Here is a 24,179-nt window from a genome sequence, read left to right as displayed (position 1 = left end):
TCTGCTCTGCTTTAATGGTCCGCTCATCTTTCTGCAGCACTGCCATTCTTAAGGAAGACAGCACAATGTGAGTATGTCTGTACGTGTTAATATGAGTATGTCTGTACATGTTAATGTGAGTTTGTCTGTACATGTTAATATGAGTGTATCTGTACTTGTTAATATGAGTATGTCCGTACATGCGTGTCTGTACATGTTACTGTCAGTATGTCTGTACATGTTAATGTGAGTGTGTCTGTACATGTTAATGTGAGTGTGTCTGTAAATGTTAATGTGAGTGTGTCTGTACATGTTAATGTGAGTGTGTCTGTACATGTTACTATGAGTATGGCTGTACATGTTAATGTGAGCGTGTCTGTACATGTAAATGTGAGCATGTCTGTACATGTAAATGTGAGTATGTCTGTACATGTTAATATGTGTGTCTGTACATGTTACTGTCAGTATGTCTGTACATGTTAATGTCAGTATGTGTGTACATGTTAATGTGAGTGTCTGTACATGTTAATGTGAGTATGTCGGTACATGTTAATGTGAGTACATCAGCCTGCACAGAAGCTGGTCATTTCCAGTCAGAGAGCAGAGCGCAGTGAGAAGATTCGATGGATCTGATCTAATTACACTGTTTCACTTATTTCCACGCAGACTGGGTCTGGGTAACATTACAGTTTCTATTACCTCCTGTTGTCCTGGGACTTCTGCTGCCATTCGATGGTGTCTTTAATCATTCCAAATTGACACGTTTATGCTTCACCTCTGCTGTTTCCCGCCGTTCTCCCGTTGCGCCTGACGGTTTATTTTAATTCGTGTTGTTCGGCTGGCGTCTCTCTGCGTGGAGCCACAGTAATTTCCACAGCCCACCGCCCTGTCCTACTGCGTTTACGCTTCCCTACTGTAATTGCTTTTAGCCATTTTATTCCCTTTAATTTCTTGTTTTTCATTTTATATTTGTTTGTTTTTTATTCATATGACAACTGGAGAGAGTAAAATATTTTTCTGTAGATGTAGCAAAAAAAAAGAAACCATTTGAGAGTGCAGGACTTCTAATTGAGAGGAAAAGAAAGTATTTTTCCCGCAGGAGGTTAAGGCCGGTGCTGTTGCCGCAGGGAATACCAGGCGTGGCGGCAGCTAAACGGAGGAGCAGTTTGTTCCTGGATGATCTTCCACATTTACTGCATCTGCTCTGCTCTGAGCTGAAGTGCTTTGTTTAACACAGTAAATAAAATGGATGTGCACTCACGAGGAGGGAAGACAAACGTTCTGTTTTTCATTTTCATGTTTTCTAATCTCTGATTGTGTGTGCCATTTACAGAGCAAATGCTGTTATTCATTATATAGTTTTTATTAAATATAAAATACTGTGAATATTTTTATTACAAGGTGCTGTGGCACACAAAGGCCATGTTCACTCTGCCAGTGTTTGGGGGTGACCACCGAATTCAGGAAGGAGGGGGGTGTGTTAGATGCACGTTACCGCAGAGCAGAATCGAGTGTGTATGAACGGGAACTGGAGTCACTCCACTTCCCTGAGCCTGAGATGGCTGTGAACATCGTCTGTAACCATAGTAACATTTATTCATAGTAACAACATAGTAACACTTACCTCCGACCAAGATGTGGCAACCATAGTCAGTTCTAACAGTGTTCCCTCGACAGCTTTGATAACCGGAGGGGTCGGTTTATCCGTAATGTCTGGATAAACCATCACCGACAGCTGCGTTATATTCTGCTTTTCCTCACAAACTCGTACTTCTGAGTGACGTGCTGTCTGTAGAGCACAGCGTATACTTCTGAGTGACGTGCTGTCTGTAGAGCACAGCGTATACTTCTGAGTGACGTGCTGTCTGTAGAGCACAGCGTACACTTCTGAGTGACATGCTGTCTGTAGAGCACAGCGTATACTTCTGAGTGACGTGCTGTCTGTAGAGCACAGCGTATACTTCTGAGTGACGTGCTGTCTGTAGAGCACAGCGTATACTTCTGAGTGACATGCTGTCTGTTGAGCACAGCGTATACTTCTGAGTGACGTGCTGTCTGTAGAGCACAGCGTATACTTCTGAGTGACGTGCTGTCTGTAGAGCACAGCGTATACTTCTGAGTGACGTGCTGTCTGTAGAGCACAGCGTATACTTCTGAGTGACGTGCTGTCTGTAGAGCACAGCGTATACTTCTGAGTGACGTGCTGTCTGTAGAGCACAGCGTATACTTCTGAGTGACGTGCTGTCTGTAGAGCACAGCGTACACTACTTGCAGAGCCGGTGGGAGCAGCTACAATGGGAGGAATCAGATTTGGTGGAAAATCTGAGAATGCCTCTACAATCTTAGATCCCACGTTGTGATTTTTACTAACCAATGGTGGCTACAGGTGCCAGTACTGACTGATATAAAATGTAAAGATAAAAGGGAGCATCTGCTGCTTAGGGTACCAAGCTAGTTAACATCACTCTTCATTAGCACTTGAATCTGAAAAATGCAACAACAAAAAACATGTTCAACTGCCTGAGACAAAACTTTTGAAGTAGAAATATCAATTGGGTGATAATTCTTTCTTACCATGAGTATACAATCTACTTGTTGTTTTCATGGAGCAGGAAAGTTTGCTTGCTTGCTAGGTTTGATTGGAGCATAGCGACTTTGTCGTGTGTGTGTATGTGTCTGTGTGTGTGTGTGTCTGTCTGTGTGTGTGTGTGTGTGTGTGTGTATGTGTGTGTGTGTGTGTGTGTGTTGTGTGTGTGTATATGTGTATGGTGTGTGTGTGTGTGTATGTTTAGTGTGTGTGTGTGTGTGTGTGTGTGTGTGTGTGTGTGTGTGTGTGTGTGTTGTGTGTGTGTGTGTGTGTGTGTTGTGTGTGTGTGTGTATGTGTTTATTGTGTATGTGTGTGTGTGTGTGTATTGTGTGTTGTGTGTGTGTGTTGTGTGTGTGTATATGTGTGTGTGTGTGTGTGTGTGTGTGTATTGTGTGTGTGTGTGTGTGTGTGTGTGTGTTGTGTCTGCATCAGTATGCCGTGTCTAGGCATGGGCTGGAGAGGAGTGATGCGCTCTGTGCAGTTCACTCTCTGGGTGCTTAAATCCCAGCTGTCTGATCATCTTCCATCATCTCCCATTTCTGACATTCTGCCTGATGGAGCCACAGAATCAAGTCATGCATGGCCTTCTGCTGACATTATGGATCAGCGAACAGAGAGGGACAGAGAGAAAGAGTGAGTGTATGTGTGTGTGTGTCTGTGTCTGTGTATTGTGTGTGTGCATGTGTGTGCGTGTGCGTATGTGTATGTGCGTGCGTGTGTGTGGCTAGAACTGCTTTGTTTATCTAACTTCCTGTGTTTGTCTCACTTGCTCTTGGAACCAATCAGGAGGTCACTACGAAAGAAGGAAGATTTAACTGCATTTATGAATGAATGGGTCCTTATAGTGAATTTTTGGTCTCTTGTTTCCCAGGCGATGGGATGTGTACCTCTGTGGCATTGCTTTGGTGCACCCTCGGATAGCTGTGCTGCCTGATCCTGAATTCACACAGTTCCTGCTCATGTGGAGTTTAGTGGGAGTGGCTGATCCTGAATTCACACAGTACCTGCTCATGTGGAGTTTAGTGGGAGTGGCTGATCCTGAATTCACACAGTTCCTGCTCATGTGTAGTTTAGTGGGAGTGACTGATCCTGAATTCACACAGTTCCTGCTCATGTGGAGTTTAGACAGCACTGTGAGAATACTGCAGCAGTGACTCCCAGCCCAAGCTTGGATGGGGAGGGGGGTTATGGGGGGGGGGGCACTGTGAGAGTACTGCAGCCGGGAGACCCCGTGGAGAAGCCTGTCTGTAAGGCTCACAATGTTCCCTGTTCTCTTTCAGGCCCCCCCAACCACCACAGCCAGTCCACCCTGAGGCCCCCCCTGCCACCGCCCCACAGCCACCCGACGCTCTCACACCCCCACTCCTCCGCCAACTCGCTGAACCGCCACACACTCCGGCGCAACCCCGCCCACGCCCCCCCCACCGCCCCCGGGGACGGCCCCTCCACACCCGAGTCCGTGCAGCTCCAGGACAGCTGGGTCCTCAACAGCAACGTCCCCCTGGAGACCAGGTGAGCTCACCTGAGCACAGAGCTCAGCATGATGCACGGACCTTTGACCTGTCTCCATTCTCTCCGTTAAAATAGTGCCGTGACAACGTGCTTTCTACATTACACATCATAACTGCATTTTATGCATAAATGTCTTTTTTATATTTGAAGGACATGTCATACATGCATTGTATATATGAACAAATCCATTAAACAGGTGTTACACACAGACACACTCAGGAGGTAAAAGCGGTTGTCTGGCAGTCGGAGGGTTGCCGGTTCGATCCCCTGCCCTGGGCGTGTCGAAGTGTCCCTGAGCAAGACACCTAACCCCTAATTGCTCCCAACGAGCTGATTGGTACCTTGCATGGCAGCCTTTCACCATTGGTGTGTGAGTGTGTGTGAATGGGTGAATGAGAGGCATCAATTGTAAAGCACTTTGGATAAAAGCGCTATATAAATGCAGTCCATTTACACACACACACACACAGCAGGCCAGGTAAATAATCTGAATACAGGCTTGAATGCTCGTGTTTCATGCCTGTCCTATGCACATGCTGGTTTAACATCAGTCTCCATATTTGTGTATTGGTCAGTAGGCAGACTTCTAGTCCCTCTCTCTCTCTCTCTCTCTCTCTCTGTTGTTATGGTTCTCCTGCTGTGCTGTGGGTCAGTCCCTCTGGTCCTCTGATCAAACCTCACACTCTTGCCATGCAGAATTCATGAGGCCCCGCTCTGCAGGACCTTCTCAGATGTTTAATTTAGCAGGAGCAGAGCTGGCCCTGTTTCAGCAGGAGCAGACCTGGCCCTGTTTCAGCAGGAGCAGAGCTGGCCCTGTTTCAGCAGGAGCAGAGCTGGCCCTGTTTCAGCAGGAGCAGAGCTGGCCCTGTTTCAGCAGGAGCAGACCTGGCCCTGTTTCAGCAGGAGCAGACCTGGCCCTGTTTCAGCAGGAGCAGACCTGGCCCTGTTTCAGCAGGAGCAGACCTAGCCCTGTTTCAGCAGGAGCAGACCTGGCCCTGTTTCAGCAGGAGCAGACCTGGCCCTGTTTCAGCAGGAGCAGACCTAGCCCTGTTTCAGCAGGAGCAGACCTAGCCCTGTTTCAGCAGGAGCAGAACTGGCCCTGTTTCAGCAGGAGCAGAGCTGGCCCTGTTTCAGCAGGAGCAGAGCTGGCCCTGTTTCAGAGCTGAAGCAGATACATTCAGCTTTGTGTGCGTGTGTGTACGTGTGTGTTTCTGTGCGTGCATTTGTATGTGTGCGTGCGTGCATGTGTGCATGCATTTCTGTGTGTGTGTGCATGTGCGAGTTTGTGTGTGTGCGTGTGCGAGTTTGTGTGTGTGTGTGTGTGTGTGCGTCTGTGTTTGTGTGTATGTGTGTGTGTATGGTGTGTGTGTGTTTATGTGTGTGTGTGCGTGTGCGTGTGCGAGTGTGTGTGTGGGTTTGCATATGCATGCAGCTCCTTCCCAGATAAGGTTCTCTGATTGGCTGGGATGTAAATATTGGGATCAGTCAGTCTAACTGGCCTGATGGAAGGCTGGAATCTCCTCTCCTCCCAAAATAACCTGCACAGCTGGCCAGAGGGACACTGATTGATTGCCTGAGTTTGTGTTTGTGAGAGCAAGGAGAGATTGAGGAGAGAGAAAGGAGACATTGAGCAGTGGAGAAGGTGGGGGGGTCAGGAGTGAAGGAGGTGGGGGATGGGTGTAGGAATGGAGGACGTGGGGGAGGCAGGAGTGAAGAAGGTGGGGGATGGGTGTAGGAGTAGAGAACGTGGGGGGGGCAGGAGTGAAGGGGATGGGGGATGGGTGTAGGAGTAGAGGACGTGGGGGGGCAGGAGTGAAGGAGGTGGGGGATGGGTGTAGGAGTAGAGAACGTGGGGGGGGCAGGAGTGAAGGGGATGGGTGTAGGAGTAGAGAACGTGGGGGGGGCAGGAGTGAAGGGGATGGGTGTAGGAGTAGAGAACGTGGGGGGGGGCAGGAGTGAAGGGGATGGGTGTAGGAGTGGAGGTTTGCATCTGTATCTGGCTTACTTAGGTAAGACTTAGATACTGACGCTCTCTCAGGGTCTGAAGCCCTAACAGGATTCCTGTGTCCTTTTGGGTCCTCAGGGAGAGAAAGACTGAGAAAGGGAGAGTGACAGGGCCAGAGAGACAGAATGGGAATGAGAGAGAGAGAGAGAAAGAAGAGAGATAAAGAGAGAGAGAGAGAGAGAGAAAGAGAGAGGTGTTCCAGGGAAATGTTCCTCACAGTGTTTTAGAGGCTTCTGCTCCAGTGCACAGCAGAAGTGTCTCAGCGCTTAACTCTGTCTGCCCAGAAATAGACCCATAATGCATCCCACCGTCGTCTGCGGGGGATAAATATTTCATTTCACATTTCACTGTTAAAAAAGAGCTGGACCCCCACGCCCCATTCAGTGTGTTACAGCCTCACACCCAGAAGAGCTTGCACTCTCTTTAATAATAAATAGGAGCCTATCATGCAAAAGAGGTGTGCTGTAACCGGCCTTGACCTTAATGGTGTCTGTAGCGACTTCGTACAAATGTGTTGATCACAGATCCAGTGGAGTGTGAATGCAGCACAACTCTGAGCCACATGCTGTTAATTATCTGCGAAGCCTCCGCTCTGCTGCTGATCACTCTGGCCTTCTGCTGCTCTCTCTGGGTACGAGGAAGAGGATCGCTGTGAAACCAGGCTTCATCAGCGTTTCTGCGAGGTTCACACGCAGGGTAGCCTGGCCGGATCCCACTGCACACACACACATTCCTTCCTCTTTCCTGACAAATGGAATTGTGGGTAAAACTCTGGAGCCTCTTTGTCTCTGTTGTGAAATGGCAGCTCGTACAGGGCAGTTAGTATCCCGGGCACAAAGGGTTAACAGCGGCAGAACCCGGGTGCCCTTCTGAAGCGTCGGCATGGTGATATCGCTCTCCCCGGACGGCCCAGTCCTGTGAAGGAGAACCATGACTACATTCATAAATAAACAAATGAATGAACAGAAGCTTCTGATGGGTGATTTGTGCTGCTGATTGGCAGAGCTTCTGATGGGTGATTTGTGCTGCTGATTGGCAGAGCTTTTGATGGGCGATTTGTGCTGCTGATTGGCAGAGCTTCTGATGGGCGATTTGTGCTGCTGATTGGCAGAGCTTCTGATGGGCGATCTGTGCTGCTGATTGGCAGAGCTCTTGATGGGCGATTTGTGCTGCTGATTGGCAGAGCTTCTGATGGGTGATTTGTGCTGCTGATTGGCAGAGCTTCTGATGGGTGATTTGTGCTGCTGATTGGCAGAGCTTCTGATGGGTGATTTGTGTTGCTGATTGGCAGAGCTTCTGATGGGTGATTTGTGCTGCTGATTGGCAGAGCTTCTGATGGGTGATTTGTGTTGCTGATTGGCAGAGCTTCTGATGGGTGATTTGTGCTGCTGATTGGCAGAGCTTCTGATGGGCGATCTGTGCTGCTGATTGGCCTGTGGTTGCTATGTTGCCGTTACTGTGTCGCCCTTAATGAGGAGCTCCGTTTTGAAGGACAGGTCTTAACGAGGCCGCAGCCGGCACACCTGTCTGAGTGAGACAGGTGATTAATCAGGCTCAGGCTGCAGAGCGCTACCGCGACCCTCCCGCCATCTCCCTAAGAGCACGGAAGTGTGGGTCTCACACACATATACACAACACACACACACGCACAACACATATACACAACACACACATACATATACACATACACATATACACAACACACACACACACGCACAACACATATACACAACACACACATACATACACATATACACAACACACACACACACGCACAACACATATACACAACACACACATACACACACACACACACACACAACACACAACACACACACACAGACACTCACTCTCTCACTCACACACACATACACACACAGACACTCACTCTCTCTCACACACACACACACACACACACGCACAACACACACACACATATACACAACACACATACACACACACACACAACACACAACACACACACACACATATACACACAACACACACACATATATGCAACACACACACACAGACACTCACTCTCTCACTCACACACACATACACACACAGACACTCACTCTCTCTCTCACACACACACACACACACACACACACACAGACACTCACTCTCTCTCTCTCACACACACACACACACACACGCACTCACTCTCTCTCTCACATACACACACAGACACTCACTCTCTCTCTCACACGCACGGGCCACGTACCTGCCCAAAAACCACTGTTTAATTTTATTTCCTTCCATGTCTCCCTGTCAGCAGGGGAAGGCCTCTCTCTGCTGTCATGTTCCTGCTGAAGTGCGCTGCTGTTTAAAGGTGTCTGGCAGCCAGCGTGCTGGGGGGGATGGGGGGGTGTAGCTGTACCTGTGAATTGAAAGTGGGCACAGAGACGCACCCCAGAGGAGGCAATGCTGTATTTTTAGGCACACGACTCTGCTTCAGAGCCCCTGGCACTGCCCGATGCCCCTGTCTCTGCCCAATGCCCCCTGTCTCTGCCCAATGCCCCCTGTCTCTGCCCAATGCCCCCTGTCTCTGCCCAATGCCCCTGTCTCTGCCCAATGCCCCCCATCTCTCCCCCATGCCCCCTGTCTCTGCCCAATGCCCCTGTCTCTGCCCAATGCCCCTGTCTCTGCCCAATGCCCCCTGTCTCTGCCCAATGCCCCCCCTCTCTGCCCAGTACCCCTGTCTCTGCCCCCTTTCTGCCCAACGCCCCCCCCTTCCCGATAGACAGAGAAGGTGCATGATGGCTAAGAAACTGCCCCGCACTGTTGGTGCAGACCCCCCCCCCCCCCCCTTCACTCACCGTGGCAGTTGGAACAGGCAGTTATGCCGTGATGATGCTCTGTTTGTTCCCAGAGCTGAGCCTGTCTGATGGGACCCTGTCTCAAACAGCACTTTCATCTCTCTGTCTGTGAGCCTGCGTGGGGGACCGCCATTGGCTGCTTATGTGTGCTTTTCCTATCATTTTAGTGCTGTTATTATTTACTGTTTGTCCTTGTTTAGATTTTCCAGCTTCAGTTGCTCTCATGCTTCTGGTTGTGTTCTTAAAGGAGACAAGCTCTTTTGGGTTGTGTTGCTGTAGATGAGCTCATACAGGTTGTGTTGCTGTAGATGAGGTCATGCAGGTTGTGTTGCTGGTGATGAGCTCATGCAGGTTGTGTAGCTGTAGGAGATGAGCTCATACAGGTTGTGTAGCTGTAGGAGATGAGCTCATGCAGGTTGTGTAGCTGTAGGAAATGAGCTCATGTAGGTTGTGGTGCTGTAGATGATGTATTTGGGGTCTAAATTATGTATGTGCTAAAGTAGTATTAGCGATCAGACGTAGCATGTGGCTAATGTGGCTGTGGATGCTAATGGAGTGCTCACGTCTCTGCTATTTCAGCACTGTTCCCAAGGGGCGTGGTCCGCACTTCCATGATCCTCTGGGGTCAGGGTTAAAGGGCTCGTGGAGCGCTTGTGTGTGTTTAATGTTCGTCTCCTGCTGCACTTGCTCTTGGTACGACAGCTGCACACGAGCGCTGAAGGAACTGCCAGGTTCATCTGAGGAGAGGAGACAGCCAAGCGTGTTTCTGTGAATTATACGCAAGCGCTTTCCTCTGGACACGCGTTATAGAATGTCCCTTTTGTGAGTGTGTCACCGCACTTGGCTTCTGTCATTTATCTCTGTCCGGTGTGCCGGTGTGGGTGTAGTAGCCAAAAACCTCTGGCAGGACCATCTCATGGCTGTCTAAAGAACTCTGTTTAAGAATTCAGTGGTTTTTTACAAACAGCACCCCTGGACTGCTCATGGTCACAGTAACAGAAGCGTACTGCGAAACTGTGGCATCCCCTAATAGTCATGGTAACTGTAGAGCTGTGGCCTCCCCTAATCGTTATGATAACAGAAGGATGCTGCGAAACTGGATTCCCCTAATCATCAAGGTAACAGAAGGGTACTGTGGATCTGTGGCATCCCCTAATCGTCACGGTAACTACGGAACTGTGGCTATCCCTAATCATCAAGGTAACCGTGAAGTGTGCTCTGTATCTATGGTTACCCCCATCTCTGGCTCAGTCCGTTTGTCTTGGAGACTTTCTGAGGGCTCATTTCTCTCCCCCTCCCCTCTGCAGGCATTTCCTGTTCAAGACGTCATCGGGGACCACGCCCCTATTCAGCAGCTCGTCTCCGGGGTACCCCCTGACCTCTGGGACCGTGTACTCCCCCCCGCCGCGCCTGTTACCCCGGAACACCTTCTCCCGCAGCGCCTTCAAACTCAAGAAGCCGTCCAAGTACTGCAGCTGGAAGTGCGCCGCCGTGTCCGCCATCGCTGCCGCTGCCCTGCTGGCCATCCTGCTGTCCTACTTCATCGGTATCTACACCCCCCTCCCCAATCCCCGCCCTCATCCCCACCCCAACCCCCGCTTCTGAACCCTGCCCTGCTGGCCATTCTGCTGTCCTACTTCATCGGTATGTGTGCCTGTGTTTCTCTGTGCAGGGTGCTGGCACAGGGTCCCTGTGTGTGCCTGTGTTTCTCTGTACAGGGCGCTGGCACAGAGTCCTTGTGTGGGCCTGAGTTTCTCTGCGCATCAGTGGCACAGGGTTGTGTGTGCCTGTGTTTCTCTGTACAGGGCGCTGGCACAGGGTTCCTGTGTGTGCCTGTGTCTCTCTGGGCATCAGTGGCACAGCGTCCCTGTGTGTGCCTGTGTTTCTCCGGGCAGGGCGCTGGCACAGAGTCCTTGTGTGGGCCTGAGTTTCTCTGCACATCAGTGGCACAGGGTTGTGTGTGCCTGTGTTTCTCTGTGCAGAGCGCTGGGATCTCAGCCTCCAGTCAGTGACTTTGTAAAAGCTGCACAGGGCAGCTCTGTCTCTGTGCCCTTCAGCCCGTTTCCCTGGAGACCAGTCTCACACATGGAGGAGTCGGGAACCTGGTCGTCAGCATTAAATGGCCTCCCTATCTCCTTTTTTATTTATATATTTATGCAGATATTCAGACTGAGTGTCAAAGAAGGCCAGACTGGAATCTGTCAGGGTATTTAGACTTTATCCTTTTGCTGTGTAAGACCATGAACCTCACGTACTCCTGCTGATCTGAAGCTTTGTCCTACAATGAACTTTTGTTGAAAAATGTATTTCACCTGTCAAAGGTACTGCTCCTCTCCCATTGGTTCACAGATTCTGCTTTTCTACTGTTGGTTCATAGATTTTGCTTCTCTGTCATTTACATTATTTATTACTGCAACACAAAACTTTTTACTTAAAGTTCACTTCAAAAGATTAAGAGTTCATAGATATGCTGTATGGAGATGCAGAGTTTGTAGATGCGTATATGTGCAACTGGCAACTTCAGCTTTAAAAAAAAACAAACAAACCCAAAGACATATGTATTTGCATATATTACAACTCTGGCTCCCAGAGAAATCCACATGTTATATTTAAGGCTGTTTGTCAGGGAAATATTGGCTAAAGTCACGAAGCAGTTGCAGCACAGTAGTGGAAAAAGCAGCAGAAATCAGAGTGTTTTAAAAAACATTAAATTATTGTTTTAAATTAATGAATTATACATCCTGCCCAGTAGTGGAAAACAACTGAAATAACATGCGCAACTGTAGCAACTGTTAGAAGTGCTTGAGGTTTTTAAAAAAATCAGTGGGCAATTGCCGCTAGGAACAAACACAGGTAAAATGCATTAATAAGCTAACGCTAATCACTTCAGTCCATCACAGAAAGGAAGAGCATGCTTTTTTAACATTAAAAGAACATGCTCTGTTAAAAACAGAGCATGCTCAAATTCAAAGTATTTGTGTTGGTGTGCCTCTGGGGTAAGCATAACACATTTTGGGAACTTCTGATCTAGTGAGGTGTAGAGACATAATCAATGTAGTGCTAGTCTGTGTGGACCCTTAAAGCCCTTAAAAGTGACACTGGTCTACTGGGATGAGGAGGTGTGATATTGTGAGTTCTGCACATAGATCATTATTATCACAGGTCCATGCTCTGAACTGCACTCTCACCCTCTTACACAAGTTTGTGCCGAACTTTAAGATTGTAGCTACTTTTGTACTTGAGCACAGAGACGTCCTTGAGTTGTGTGTCCTTAGGAGGTGAGGCTGCAGTAGCCCTACTCCCTGCTGGGTTTCAGTCTCTGCGTAAACGCACTGAGGCCCTGGAGGACTGAGCCGGCCCATCATTCAGTGCAAAGCTGTCGTTAACCGTAGGGGTGGAGGTGGAGCCTTCTACCGCACAGCAACAGCTTATTTTACTACAGGAAAAATGTTCCCAACACAATATTATTTATCTTTAGCAGAGTGAGCACAAGCTTGTTTCCGAAATGTGTTTCTTTGTTGCTGGAGTTTGGACTCCTAATGGGCAGTGCAAATTCAGTGTTCAGTACCCATCAATGTCAGTGGACCAGCAGTCTATGGTCACAATGTTCAACTGGCCTAGGGTTCAGTGTTTACTGGACGGACTGACCTCAGGGATCAGCCGTGCGAGTGTTCATAGGGTTTAGTATTTGCTGTAGACACAGAGCACACATCTGCTGTTTAAATTCTGGGCTTCTACAGAGAGAATACCCATTCAGGGGGCAGGGACTGCAGGGTTTCGCTCATTTAGCTCATTTACATAAAGCACTAACGGGCTCTGCTTCTCTCTGCCTGGCAGAGGAGTTCAGTACATCCCAAAACACTGTCGCCACCTTTCAGAAACTTTGGGCTCAGCACGAGGAGTGCGCTTTGAAAATGGGTTGCGTCACGCGTTTTGAGATTTATTCCGAGCTCCGCTGCATCCTAAATTCAGCAGCGAGGCAGTAGAGTGACTGAGCACTCCTGGGCCTGTGTGTTCAGTTCCGTGTGGAAGCAGCAGGGAGCCCTGGACCCAACGCTGCTTCAGCACTCTGGAATTTACAGTCTGGAGAAGCATCAGACCCAGGATGCTGGTTGCTAGGATACAGGTGCGCGGTCCTGATGCAAGTCGAGCAGGTTTGGCATGGTGTTGTGGAGTTTGTCTCCTGCTGGTTTATGTCCGATGAGGACGGGCTGATTAATTTCCTTAATTAAAGGGAGAGAGAAGAGGAAAGGAAGTGAGAGAGGAGGAGAAGTTGGGATGACAGGACTTCACCCCCCATCCTGCAGATTTTGGTAGTGATGGCATAAAGCAGTGAAGCATTGTCAGAGAGTTTGATAAAGACAAATGATTGGGTAAGACCTAGAACAGGTTAGACCATCTGGAACACCAAGAGGATGATGGCTTTTCTTGCTGCACACACACACTCACACACACCTCGTGTGCCGGCCCCGCCCATACCCTTGAAGCAGCATAAGAAACGCGGGTGCGCGTGTCATTTCCTGTTTGGGGGCCTGCGCCGCTCGTACATCATTAGAGACAGGCCATGTGGCGGAGACGGACTGGAGACAAATGCGCTCGGCCTCCTGGGAAACGCGGTTCCATCAGCACCATGTCTCCACTCCTTTCCCTTATTTTCATCCCTGTCATCCGCTTCCCAGAAATTATTCATTTTCCGAGCAGTTGGAGAATCTGACCTTCATTTCAGCTGTCTTTCCTTTTGAACAGTCAAGGACGGCGATTTGGGTGCAGTTAATTTACGGATCACGTATCGTCTGCTATTCTACAGCATCCTGAGACAGGGCACCTAGATGCTGAGGCTCAGATCAGGTTTTAGGGTTAAGGTTGGGGTTAGGGTTAGCAACCTGTCTGTTAGGGTTGGGGTTAGGGTTAGGGTTAGCAAACTGTCTGTTAGGGTTTGGGTTAGGGTTAGCAGCCTGTCTGTTAGGGTTTGGGTTAGGGTTAGGGTTAGCAACCTGTCTGTTAGGGTTGGGGTTAGGGTTAGGGTTGGGGTTAGGGTTTGGATTAGGGTTAGGGTTAGCAGCCTGTCTGTTAGGGTTAGGGTTAGGGTTAGGGTTAGGGTTGGGGTTAGGGTTAGGGTTAGCAGCCTGTCTGTTATGGTTGGGGTTAGGGTTAGTGTTAGCAGCCTGTCTGTTAGGGTTGGGGTTAGGGTTAGGGTTAGCAGCCTGTCTGTTAGGGTTGGGGTTAGGGTTAGGGTTAGCAGCCTGTCTGTTAGGGTTGGGGTTAGGGTTAGGGTTAGCAGCCTGGAGTCCTGTGAGCTGGACTGCTCACTGCTACTCCTCCCTCCTGCTTCGAGGATCACAGCCTGGACTCACAGAGTGATTGACAGAGCGAGTTCTAGCTGCGTAGCTGCAGATTGGGGTGCAGATAGCATTCCCTCTCTATTTGTCCCACTCTGTCGGATGTTGCCCTTGCTCAGGGTAAAGGGCATGCTCAGTGAGACCCCAGGCCCTATTCTGAGGACACAAACATTTAATCTGTTATAACCGTGTAACAGCCTTTGCACACACTGCCATTTTTTTGGTATGATTTGTTTTGGCACATTTATGAAAATAATTTGATCCGGTCTCCTCTGTGAATGCTTACACACGAAGTGCCATGATAATCATTCATTTCATACCGCCATTGTTCTGTCTGGTTTGAGCCTATTTGACCAATTAGATTTTTTTACTGTCACATCACATATTTTTGAATATTCATATACATTCTCTCTCTCTGTCTCATTCTATTTTACTTTCCCTCATTTTCTCTCCCTGACTCACTCTTTCTCTCTCCCCATCACCCTCCTTGTACGCAGATCCATTAATATTTAACCCAAAGACCTCCCAGTGTGTGTTGCACATGATGCTTGAGGCATTTATTCAGATTTCAGATTATTCTAGCAAAATGGATTAGACCAAAATGGAAGCAGCCCTGATGACAGGCCTTATACCCACCCCCCCCCCCATCCCCCCACCCAGCATCCAGCACCCCCCCCCCCCAGCTCAGTTAATCTCCTACAAAACAAAAATGACAAACTTCAGTCAAAAATGGAAAATACAAAAGATCACTCCATCGGTTTCTTATTAGGAATAAATGAGCCTTTTTGAAGGTATTAGATTGATTTTTTTTTTCTTTTTTGCTCTTTTTTGTTCAGAACCAGGGAAAAATGAAATGGGATTTGGGTCAATTTCTCTCTGATGTTTGCAATCAATTAAATCTCCCAAAGAAAGCTGGATGAGTGAGGAGAGGCCGGCTGACATTGCCTGTGTTGTGGCTGTGTGTCCACAGTGCCACCCTGGTGGTTTGGAAGGGTACTGTATGGAATATTTAATGATGCAGCACAAGCCAGGGCATGGATAGGGCATGGAACATAACCTTCGGCATTAAAAGGAAATAAAAATGTAGAGCCTGTAAGTGTTGTGGAGGTAGAGGGAGACATCACCTGGGTTTGTTCAGGTAGAGGGAGACAGATCTGCTGGGTTTGTTCAGGTAAAGGAGGACAGATCTCCTGGGTTTGTTCAGGTAGAGGGAGACAGATCTCCTGGGTTTGCTCAGGTAGAGGGAGACAGATCGAACCCTCCCGCCATCTCTTCCTCTTTCTGGGACAGAATGACATTTATCTGGAGGATCTGGTGTGGGGGTGGGGGGGGGGGGTGTTGCACAGTGTCAGAGCTGTGCTGACACTCTGAATGCCTGGGCTTGTTTCTGGTGTTTGAGTGACTGGGTGGGCCCCCAGTTTACTGATATGTTTTTATTTCAAATGGAAGCCTGGCAGTTCTTTCATTTTTCCATCTTTTCCCCTTCTATTAAGTCTCATTGACTTCCTCACTCCTTTATTTTTCACTCACTCACTTACTCACGCAGACTTAGTTCCCTCCACTTATTCAACGGGCACTTATTTAGCACACAGTGGAAGAAAACCTGTTCATATGGAGAGAGAAGCACTGAACAGAGCATGTAGATGAGGGGCATGAGGTTTAGGAATGCTGGCAGAGCCTGCAGCCGAGAAGGATTTCGTTGGGAGATGAGTGGGAGAAAGAGGGAGAAGGGAGAGGAGAGATGGAGAGAGAGAGGGAGAGGGAAGAAGGGGAAATCATAAACCACCTTTCTTTTAACCTGGGATTTGCAGTGAATTGCTGATTAGTTGCATCAGTGATGGAGCAGAACAGGTTCCTCTGAGGAAGGGTGGGGGCTGTCCCTCCCCAGGGGTTAGCACAGGCATCCGATGGCTCTGTCCCAGTGGCTCTCTGAACCCCCAGCCACCCCCCCCCCCCCCTTCTGCTTTGGAGTTCTGCTTCAAAGTGTTCAATTGTACCCAGCGGCCTAAACCTCCATCTCTGTTATCACAACAACATGCCGTATGCACCATGAGGATTCAAATGCAAGAAACACACATACAGCATACACGCAACATACATACAGCATACACGCAACACACATACAGCATACACGCAACATACATACAGCATACACGCAACACACATACAGCATACACGCAACACACATACAGCATACACGCAACATACATACAGCATACACGCAACATACATACAGCATACACGCAACATACATACAGCATACACGCAACATACATACAGCATACACGCAACACACATACAGCATACACGCAACACACATACAGCATACACGCAACATACACACATACAGCATACACGCAACACACATACAGCATACACGCAACATACATACAGCATACACGCAACATACATACAGCATACACGCAACACACATACAGCATACACGCAACATACACACATACAGCATACACGCAACACACATACAGCATACACGCAACATACATACAGCATACACGCAACATACATACAGCATACACGCAACATACATACAGCATACACGCAACATACATACAGCATACACGCAACATACATACAGCATACACGCAACATACATACAGCATACACGCAACATACATACAGCATACACACAACATACACACATACAGCATACACGCAACATACACACATACAGCATACACGCAACATACATACAGCATACACGCAACACACATACAGCATACACGCAACATACACACAGCATACACGCAACACACATACAGCATACACGCAACATACATACAGCATACACGCAACATACATACAGCATACACGCAACATACAAGCATGTGCACAGCATACACATAACATGCACACATACAGCATACACGCAACATACAAGCATGTGCACAGCATACACATAACATGCACACATGTACTCAACGTACAGAATACATGCAACATACACTGTGTACACAGCATGCATAGAACATGTAAACAACATACACATAACATACATACAAACATGCACACAGCACACAAGTGGCATACACACAACACGCATACAGCAGATATATCACGTATGTATATGAAGTTGTAATTACACACGTGATGCACAGACTTTAACCTCTCTGTGGTCTGTGGTCCAGTGCTGGTGAGGAAAGGACGTTTGCTCTCTGCAGACCTGTAGCCTTGTGTCTGGTGGGGGATGTTTGCTCTCTGCAGACCTGCAGCCTTGTATCTGGTGGGGGATGTTTGCTGTGTGCAGACCTGTAGCCTTGTGTCCGGAGGAGGCTGCCCTGGAAGAGGGGGCTCCAGTGTAGGACAGGGCTCACCGAACACGCTTCTGCGGAGCAGGATAACCTAAAGCAAGATAAATTATATTAAATATACAGTAATATCAATGAATAACATCTAATATGGAGTATTGTCTTGGGTAGGCAGTATGTCAGCACTCAGTATTGGCTAAGCAAAATAATTATTTTGGTATGTTCAGTGATAATGTTTATTCAGACTGACAGTCACTTTATTGGACCCTTCTCTGTTTAAGCTAATGCATAAACTCCAGTATTTGCAGTGAAAATGAGGAATGCTGTGTGGGGGTAATTGGAGTAAACCCGCTTGTGCTCTGAGGAAATGGTGAGCGCATTTAGAGCCACACCAGTCTTAAACCAATTACCAGCTTCCAATTAGCACTCTGACTGAGGTCAGCCTTGTTAATTTAGTGGTAAATTAGAACAGTTAATGTGTGCTTATTGGTAAGGCCATGGGAAAGTGCAAAAATAAGGTACAGGAAAATGACCTTTTAAGGAGTTCCTCCTGCGGGTCTAGTTACAGCTTCTTCAGTGGGTGGCTTTTATATCCTGAATCCTGGCTTTGTTACTGGACTGATCCTGAAGTTGGGGTAACATTGGGCGTCCCCCTTTTTTCCATCACCATCCCTTTTGCCCTGTGAAAAGATGCACCCCGTTCTGTTTGCTGTGTGTACTGTCCTCATTTGATCTTTCCATCCCTGACAGAAATACTCAGCAATATATTGAAAATATGATAAATATAGCTCACAGCAGCATAGTACAATATAGTACAATATCTGCATGTCTGTACTCCATATATTGTGGAGTGTTGCATATGCAGTATTGAGGGATGTGCAGTTGGGGCAGATGATCATCTGTTACAGTGTAAGTACATATTTTCTTGTATCGAAGCCTTTATTTGACAGTTAGCCTGGAGTGCTGCAGAGATGGTATGCAATGCAGCACCTGCCGTTGAAGATAAACATGATACAAACCTTTTTAAAATTAAATTTTGCCTTGAAATTTCTGTGGGAAAGAAAATGTGTCCAGAGTGTGTGTGTCTTTCCTTGGTCTCCATGGTGTTGCATGCATGGACTGAGCATGGAGCTGAAAACTAAAATGAATTATATATCCATACGCCCGTGTGCTCTCACAGATGTGCTCTCACAGATGTAGACACTCGTGTGTGTACTTAGCGCAGTCCATTGAGAGAAGTTCCATCTATTCTTAATCATGCTGAAATGATACATTCTTATTTCTGTCAAGGGTTGCCACTTTCTATGGGGCTGAAAAGGTGCGTGTATGTGTGTGTGCATTTGCGTGCGTGTGTGTGTGTGCGTGAATGTATGTGCATGTGCGCGTGTGCATGTGTGTGTGTGTGTGTGCGTGAATGTATATGCATGTGTGCATGTGCGTGTGTGTGTATATGCATGTGTGCGTGTGTGCATGTGCGTGTGTGTGTGTGAATGTATATGCATGTGTGCGTGTGTGCATGTGCGTGTGTGTGTGTATGTGTGTGTGTCTGCAGAGAGACTGTCCTGTTGTAGAGACACCTCGCCTTCATTATGGGAATGTGGTACCATTTCTTAAAGGCTTAAAGCTCACTTTGGACTGTTGTCTGACTAAATTACAAGCAATTTGCTACAAATTTGTCATTTAACTCGTGTCTCTCAAAGGAACTTTGAATTAAATTGAAAATTTCACACCGCTTAAGAGGCCTTTGTCCGATTGGACCCACCAGATATTCTGGAAGCATTCAGACACTGTTACAGTTTTCAATGAGAAATTCTAGAGAAGGAGTCATAATATAAACTCAGGCTTGGTTTTCGGAGAGAAACCCTAACTGACAGCTCTAAACTCTGCCCACCTCCCATCTCTGCCTCCAGTGACTTCACGCAGCTGAACATGGAAGGGGTGTGAGAGGGGGTCAGGCGCAGAGTTCCTCTGTGCCACTGCAGGCTGCGTTGTTCATGAGTATTTCACATGTTTTATGTGGATGATATTATATGGCAGTTTGCGCACTTGAATTATACATAAAGATTACAAAAAGTCGTTATGCCCCAAACTCATTCATTGTTAATCAAACACATTTTCTTGTTAAGTTTCTCTTTGTAATTAATATTTATCAGCAGGCTGAAAATGAGTTTAGGTAGAAGTACTCTGCTAGGCAACAGTAACCACACACCCCACTCCCAAACACAGGTGCGTACTGTTCCACACCGCTCAAAAAAACCCACACAGAGCAACTAGTCTGATGCAAAGAGGAAGAAAACTGAAAACTGAAGTCAGGTGGGTTTGAGTGCAGGTGAGTTTGAGTGCAGGTGAGTTTGAGTGCAGGTGAGTTTGAGTGCAGGTGGGTTTGAGTGCAGGTGAGTTTGAGTGCAGGTGGGTTCCATAGAGCTCAGTCTTGAGTGCAGGTAGGTTCTGAGAAGCAGTGTGCTGAAGGTCACTACACTATCTGCACTACGAGTGCATTGTGCTGCTCACAAGCCCCAATCAAGAGCACCACCTGCTGGCTCATGGGTTTAAATCCAACCCCAGTGCTCCACACCTAGCCCTCCTCACCAGTGAGGCTCATTGGTGCTCCACACCCAGCCCACCTCTCCAGTGAGGCTCATTGGTGCTCCACACCCAGCCTACCTCTCCAGTGAGGCTCATTGGTGCTCCACACCCAGCCAACCTCTCCAGTGAGGCCCATTGGTGCTCCACACCCAGCCCACCTCTCCAGTGAGGCTCATTGGTGCTCCACACCCAGCCCACCTCTCCAGTGAGGCTCATTGGTGCTCCACACCCAGCCCACCTCTCCAGTGAGGTTCATTGGTGCTCCACACCCAGCCCTCCTCACCAGTGAGGTTCATTGGTGCTCCACACCCAGCCCTCCTCACCAGTGAGGCTCATTGGTGCTCCACACCCAGCCCACATCTCCAGTGAGGCTCATTGGTGCTCTGCTGATGCTTTCCCCAGGTGTAAGACTGTCCTGTGTGTCTGTGGCGCTCAGAATAACCAGAATGACAGGTCCACTCCACTCCTCCCCCCTCCTCTGTTCCTGCCCCTCTCCTCCCCTCTCTTCTGCTCCTGCCCCTGTGCTCTTCCCCCCTTCTCTGCTCTTCCCCCCCCCTCTGCTCCTGCCCCTCTCCTCCCCCCTCTCCTCTGCTCCTGCCCCTCTCCTCCCCCCTCTCCTCTGCTCTTCCTCCTCTCCTCTCTCCTCTTCTCCACTCCTCGCCTCTCCCCCTCTCCTCTGAGCTCTCCCCCATGCTGAGGAGGGAAGATGGAGTCTGTCAGGAGAAAATTGATTTTGTGAGATGAGATTTAGCTGATAGGGTGCTGAAGGGGAGTCAGGAGTGCGAGTCACAAATGCTGCCATAGTGTGTTTGTGTGTGTGTGTGTGTGTGTGTGTGTGTGTGTGTGTGGGTGTGAGTGTTTGCGTGTGTGTGTCTGTGTGTGTGGGTGTGAGTGTTTGCGTGTGTGTGTGTGAAAGCGAGAGGGAGAGGAAGAGGGACAGAGAGAGAGGAACAGGGACAAAGGGGGAGGATGAGAGAGAGAGAGAGGAAGGGGACAGAGAGAGAGAGAGGAAGAGAGAGAGGACTATCTCTTTTAATCTGCCGGTTGTTGGCAGCAGTTTCATGTCAGGGCGTACAAATAAAGGAGTTTGGTCCTGTCCGATGTCTGCAGCGGTTCCTCGCTGTGAGGAGTGCTTGTGAAGGATGTTCTTCCTCCTCTTTTGTCATCTAGGCGGGTTCCTCCAGTCTTCCTTCTGGCACTGAGTCCAACAGTTACACACACTGGCATTTTACAAAAGTGCCAATTACCTGCCATTCTAGTGCTTTTACATGCATGAAAACAATACTGAACACAGAGGCATAATTACTGCTCTTCAGGAAGGGAAATGATCTGGGCCTTCTGTCTGAGAAGGTGGATTTAAGAGCAAAAAGCAGCCTTTGGTTTCTAAGGTAACCAGTGACCTGTGTACAGGCACAGGTTAGGACAGAACGTGGCTGGAACCCTTTCTGATCTGCGCAGAGTGGAACTTGCTGACATTAGCAGTATACGAAAAGGACTGCGCTCATCCCATCGCCCCTGTCCTGTGAGGAGCTGTGGGAAGGCCGCACCAGCGCAGCAGCAGCACAGGGCTCTGAAGCGATCTCAGCACAGGGCTCTGAAGCGATCTCAGCACAGGGCTCTGAAGCGATCTCAGCACAGGGCTCTGAAGCGATCTCAGCACAGGGCACTGAAGCAATCTCAGCACAGGGCTCTGAAGCCATCTCAGCACAGGGCACTGAAGCGATCTCAGCACAGGGAACTGAAGCGATCTCAGCACAGGGCGCTGATGCGATCTCAGCACAGGGCTCTCATTCTTAGCAGGTTCCTGTTTCTCTCCTGCAGCCATGAACCTGCTTGGGCTGAACTGGCAGCTACAGCCGGCAGACAGCCACATTATCAACAGTGGCCTGAGCACAGGGCTGCCTGGCAACAGCGATGTGGCAACAGTGCCCTCTGGAGGCAGAGGTAAGAACCGCAGGCTCTGGTAAGGTGTCCATTTAGGCCGTTTTAATACACAAACACATGAAATGCTTGACATTTTTTTATTGGTGGTATTGTATCTTCTTGGTAAATTTTATGACAAAATATAAATAAGCAATATAAATAAGGAAAGTGCTTCTTATTAAAGAATGAATGTACTGTACACAAATGTCCTACTCATGACTGAAGTAGAATATGACTTTTTAAATTTGTTTATTTATATATTTTAAATGTAGCCATGCTTTGCCGCATGATGTCAAAGCTCTGTGGTTGGCTGAAAAAGTTTTTCGCTCTGAAATCTGGGGTAAACAAATGCGTCAGCCAATAGGAGATGGTCTGGTGCTCGCAGGGGACTTTCAAATTTAAAACAACATGGAGAGAACACTGACTGTCTCTGTGAGAGTGCTCATAACCTCCTGCTGTTCCGTACATCTCTAAAAATCATAGGCTGCCTGCCGAACAGCTCCGCCCAAGGACACGCCCACCAGAAGCAGACCAATCAAATCTGTGCCAGCTCTGTGCATAAACCCGTTACCAGGGCAATGCTGCATGCATTGTGACATCACGCTAACAGGGTTCAGCTGTGCTGGGGAGACTGTTGTCTCATCTGATTAAGAGCAAATGACAGATTCCTGAGTGTGAGTGTATAGCCTGTGGAGAGGAGCGTGGGGTGGGGGGGGGGGGGGGCTGTGAAGATGTGCTGGGTCTCAGTTCTAACATGCCATCGCTTTTCCTCAGTTGGGAGCGCTCACAAGGAGGAGGGGCTCGAGGCAGAAAGTCACAGTCAGGGAACCCCTGTGTGATGGACTAAATACCCCCTTCTAATCCCCATAGAGAAATGGGCTAAATACCCCCTTCTTATCCCCATTGAGAAATGGGCTAAATACCCTTTTCTTAAGAGATTTAATGGGAGGAGATACCAGCTGCTGATATCACTACAGGCACGGAGACAGGCCAAAAAAGGCCCTCGCTTGAGAGGAGAGACCTGCTGTAGAAGAGACCTGCTGTAGGAAAGACCAGCTGGAGAAGAGAGGCCTGCTGTAAGAGAGAACAGCTTGAGAGGAGAGACCTGCTGTAAGAGAGACCTGCTGTAAGAGAGACCAGCTGGAGAGGAGAGACCTGCTGTAGGAGAGACCAGCTGGAGAGGAGAGACCTGCTGTAGGAGAGACCAGCTGGAAAGGAGAGACCGTTGGAGAGAAGAGACCAGCTGGAGCAGGGAGACCTGCTGTAGGAGAGACCAGCTGAAGAGGAGAGACCAGTTGGAGAGGAGAGACCTGCTGTAGGAGAGACCAGCTGGAGAGGAGAGACCTGCTGTAGGAAAGACCAGCTGGAGAGGAGAGACCAGCTGGAGAGGAGAGACCTGCTGTAGGACAGACCTGCTGGAGAGGAGAGACGAGCTGGAGAAGAGAGACCTGCTGTAAGAGAGACCTGCTGGAGAGGAGAGACCACCTGGAGAGGAGAGACCTGCTGGAGAAGAGAGACTTGGTGTAGGAGAAACCTGCTGGAGGGGAGAGACCAGCTGGAGAGGAGAGACCTGCTGTAGGACAGACCTGCTGGAGAGGAGAGACCTGCTGTAGGATAGACCAGCTGGAGAGGAGAGACCTGCTATAGGACAGACCTGCTGGAGAGGAGAGACCTGCTGTAGGACAGACCTGCTGGAGAGGAGAGACCTGCTGGAGAGGATGGCCAGAGGCCTAACTGCTTGGCTCCCGCATGTCTCCCCTCTTTCCCTGCACCTCACATCGCCCCACCCCCTCCCCCCCCCCCCCCCCCCAAACCCCCTTGCTGTTTTGCATTAATGAGAGTCTGCCATCTCCCATTGCTATGACGCTGTAGAGATTGTATTCTCCTTGTTTTTCTTTCCTTGCTGTTTTTCACGCGTATTCCATGTCGGGGACCTCGACCTCCTGCACCGATCTGACCTCATTTTCTGCTGGGAGAGGCAGATCCTGCTCCAAGTGAGCTCTGCCAACGCCACACCCATAAATAAACAGTCTAATGCCAGCCTGCAATCAACATGGGGAACAAGCAGGCCTGGTGTGCAACCAGGAGCATGAACACGTTGCCCTTGAAGCAGAATTCAGTCTCGCAGACCCCAGGCAATCACAGCGTAGAACAGTGTA

The 24,179-nt window shown here is 48.7% G+C and overlaps 1 protein-coding gene across 2 annotated transcripts in view; it reads left to right on the top strand.

Annotated features, from left to right (window-relative positions):
• The window catches only part of LOC118223570 (teneurin-2-like), a 200,236-nt gene that overhangs the window by 143,121 nt on the left and 32,936 nt on the right, over positions 1-24,179 (top strand). For both annotated transcript variants that reach the window (XM_035410272.1, XM_035410273.1), the window contains 4 exons: positions 38-67; positions 3,848-4,079; positions 10,214-10,452; positions 21,919-22,041. In XM_035410272.1, the coding sequence (XP_035266163.1) occupies positions 38-67; positions 3,848-4,079; positions 10,214-10,452; positions 21,919-22,041 (624 nt within the window). The remainder of the gene's footprint in view (positions 1-37; positions 68-3,847; positions 4,080-10,213; positions 10,453-21,918; positions 22,042-24,179) is intronic.

Source organism: Anguilla anguilla, chromosome 3, assembly GCF_013347855.1.
Source record: "Anguilla anguilla isolate fAngAng1 chromosome 3, fAngAng1.pri, whole genome shotgun sequence".
In the NCBI taxonomy this organism is placed as follows: domain Eukaryota; kingdom Metazoa; phylum Chordata; class Actinopteri; order Anguilliformes; family Anguillidae; genus Anguilla; species Anguilla anguilla.
Note: the sequence above shows the minus strand (reverse complement) of the source record. Positions and strands in the feature narration are given on the sequence as shown.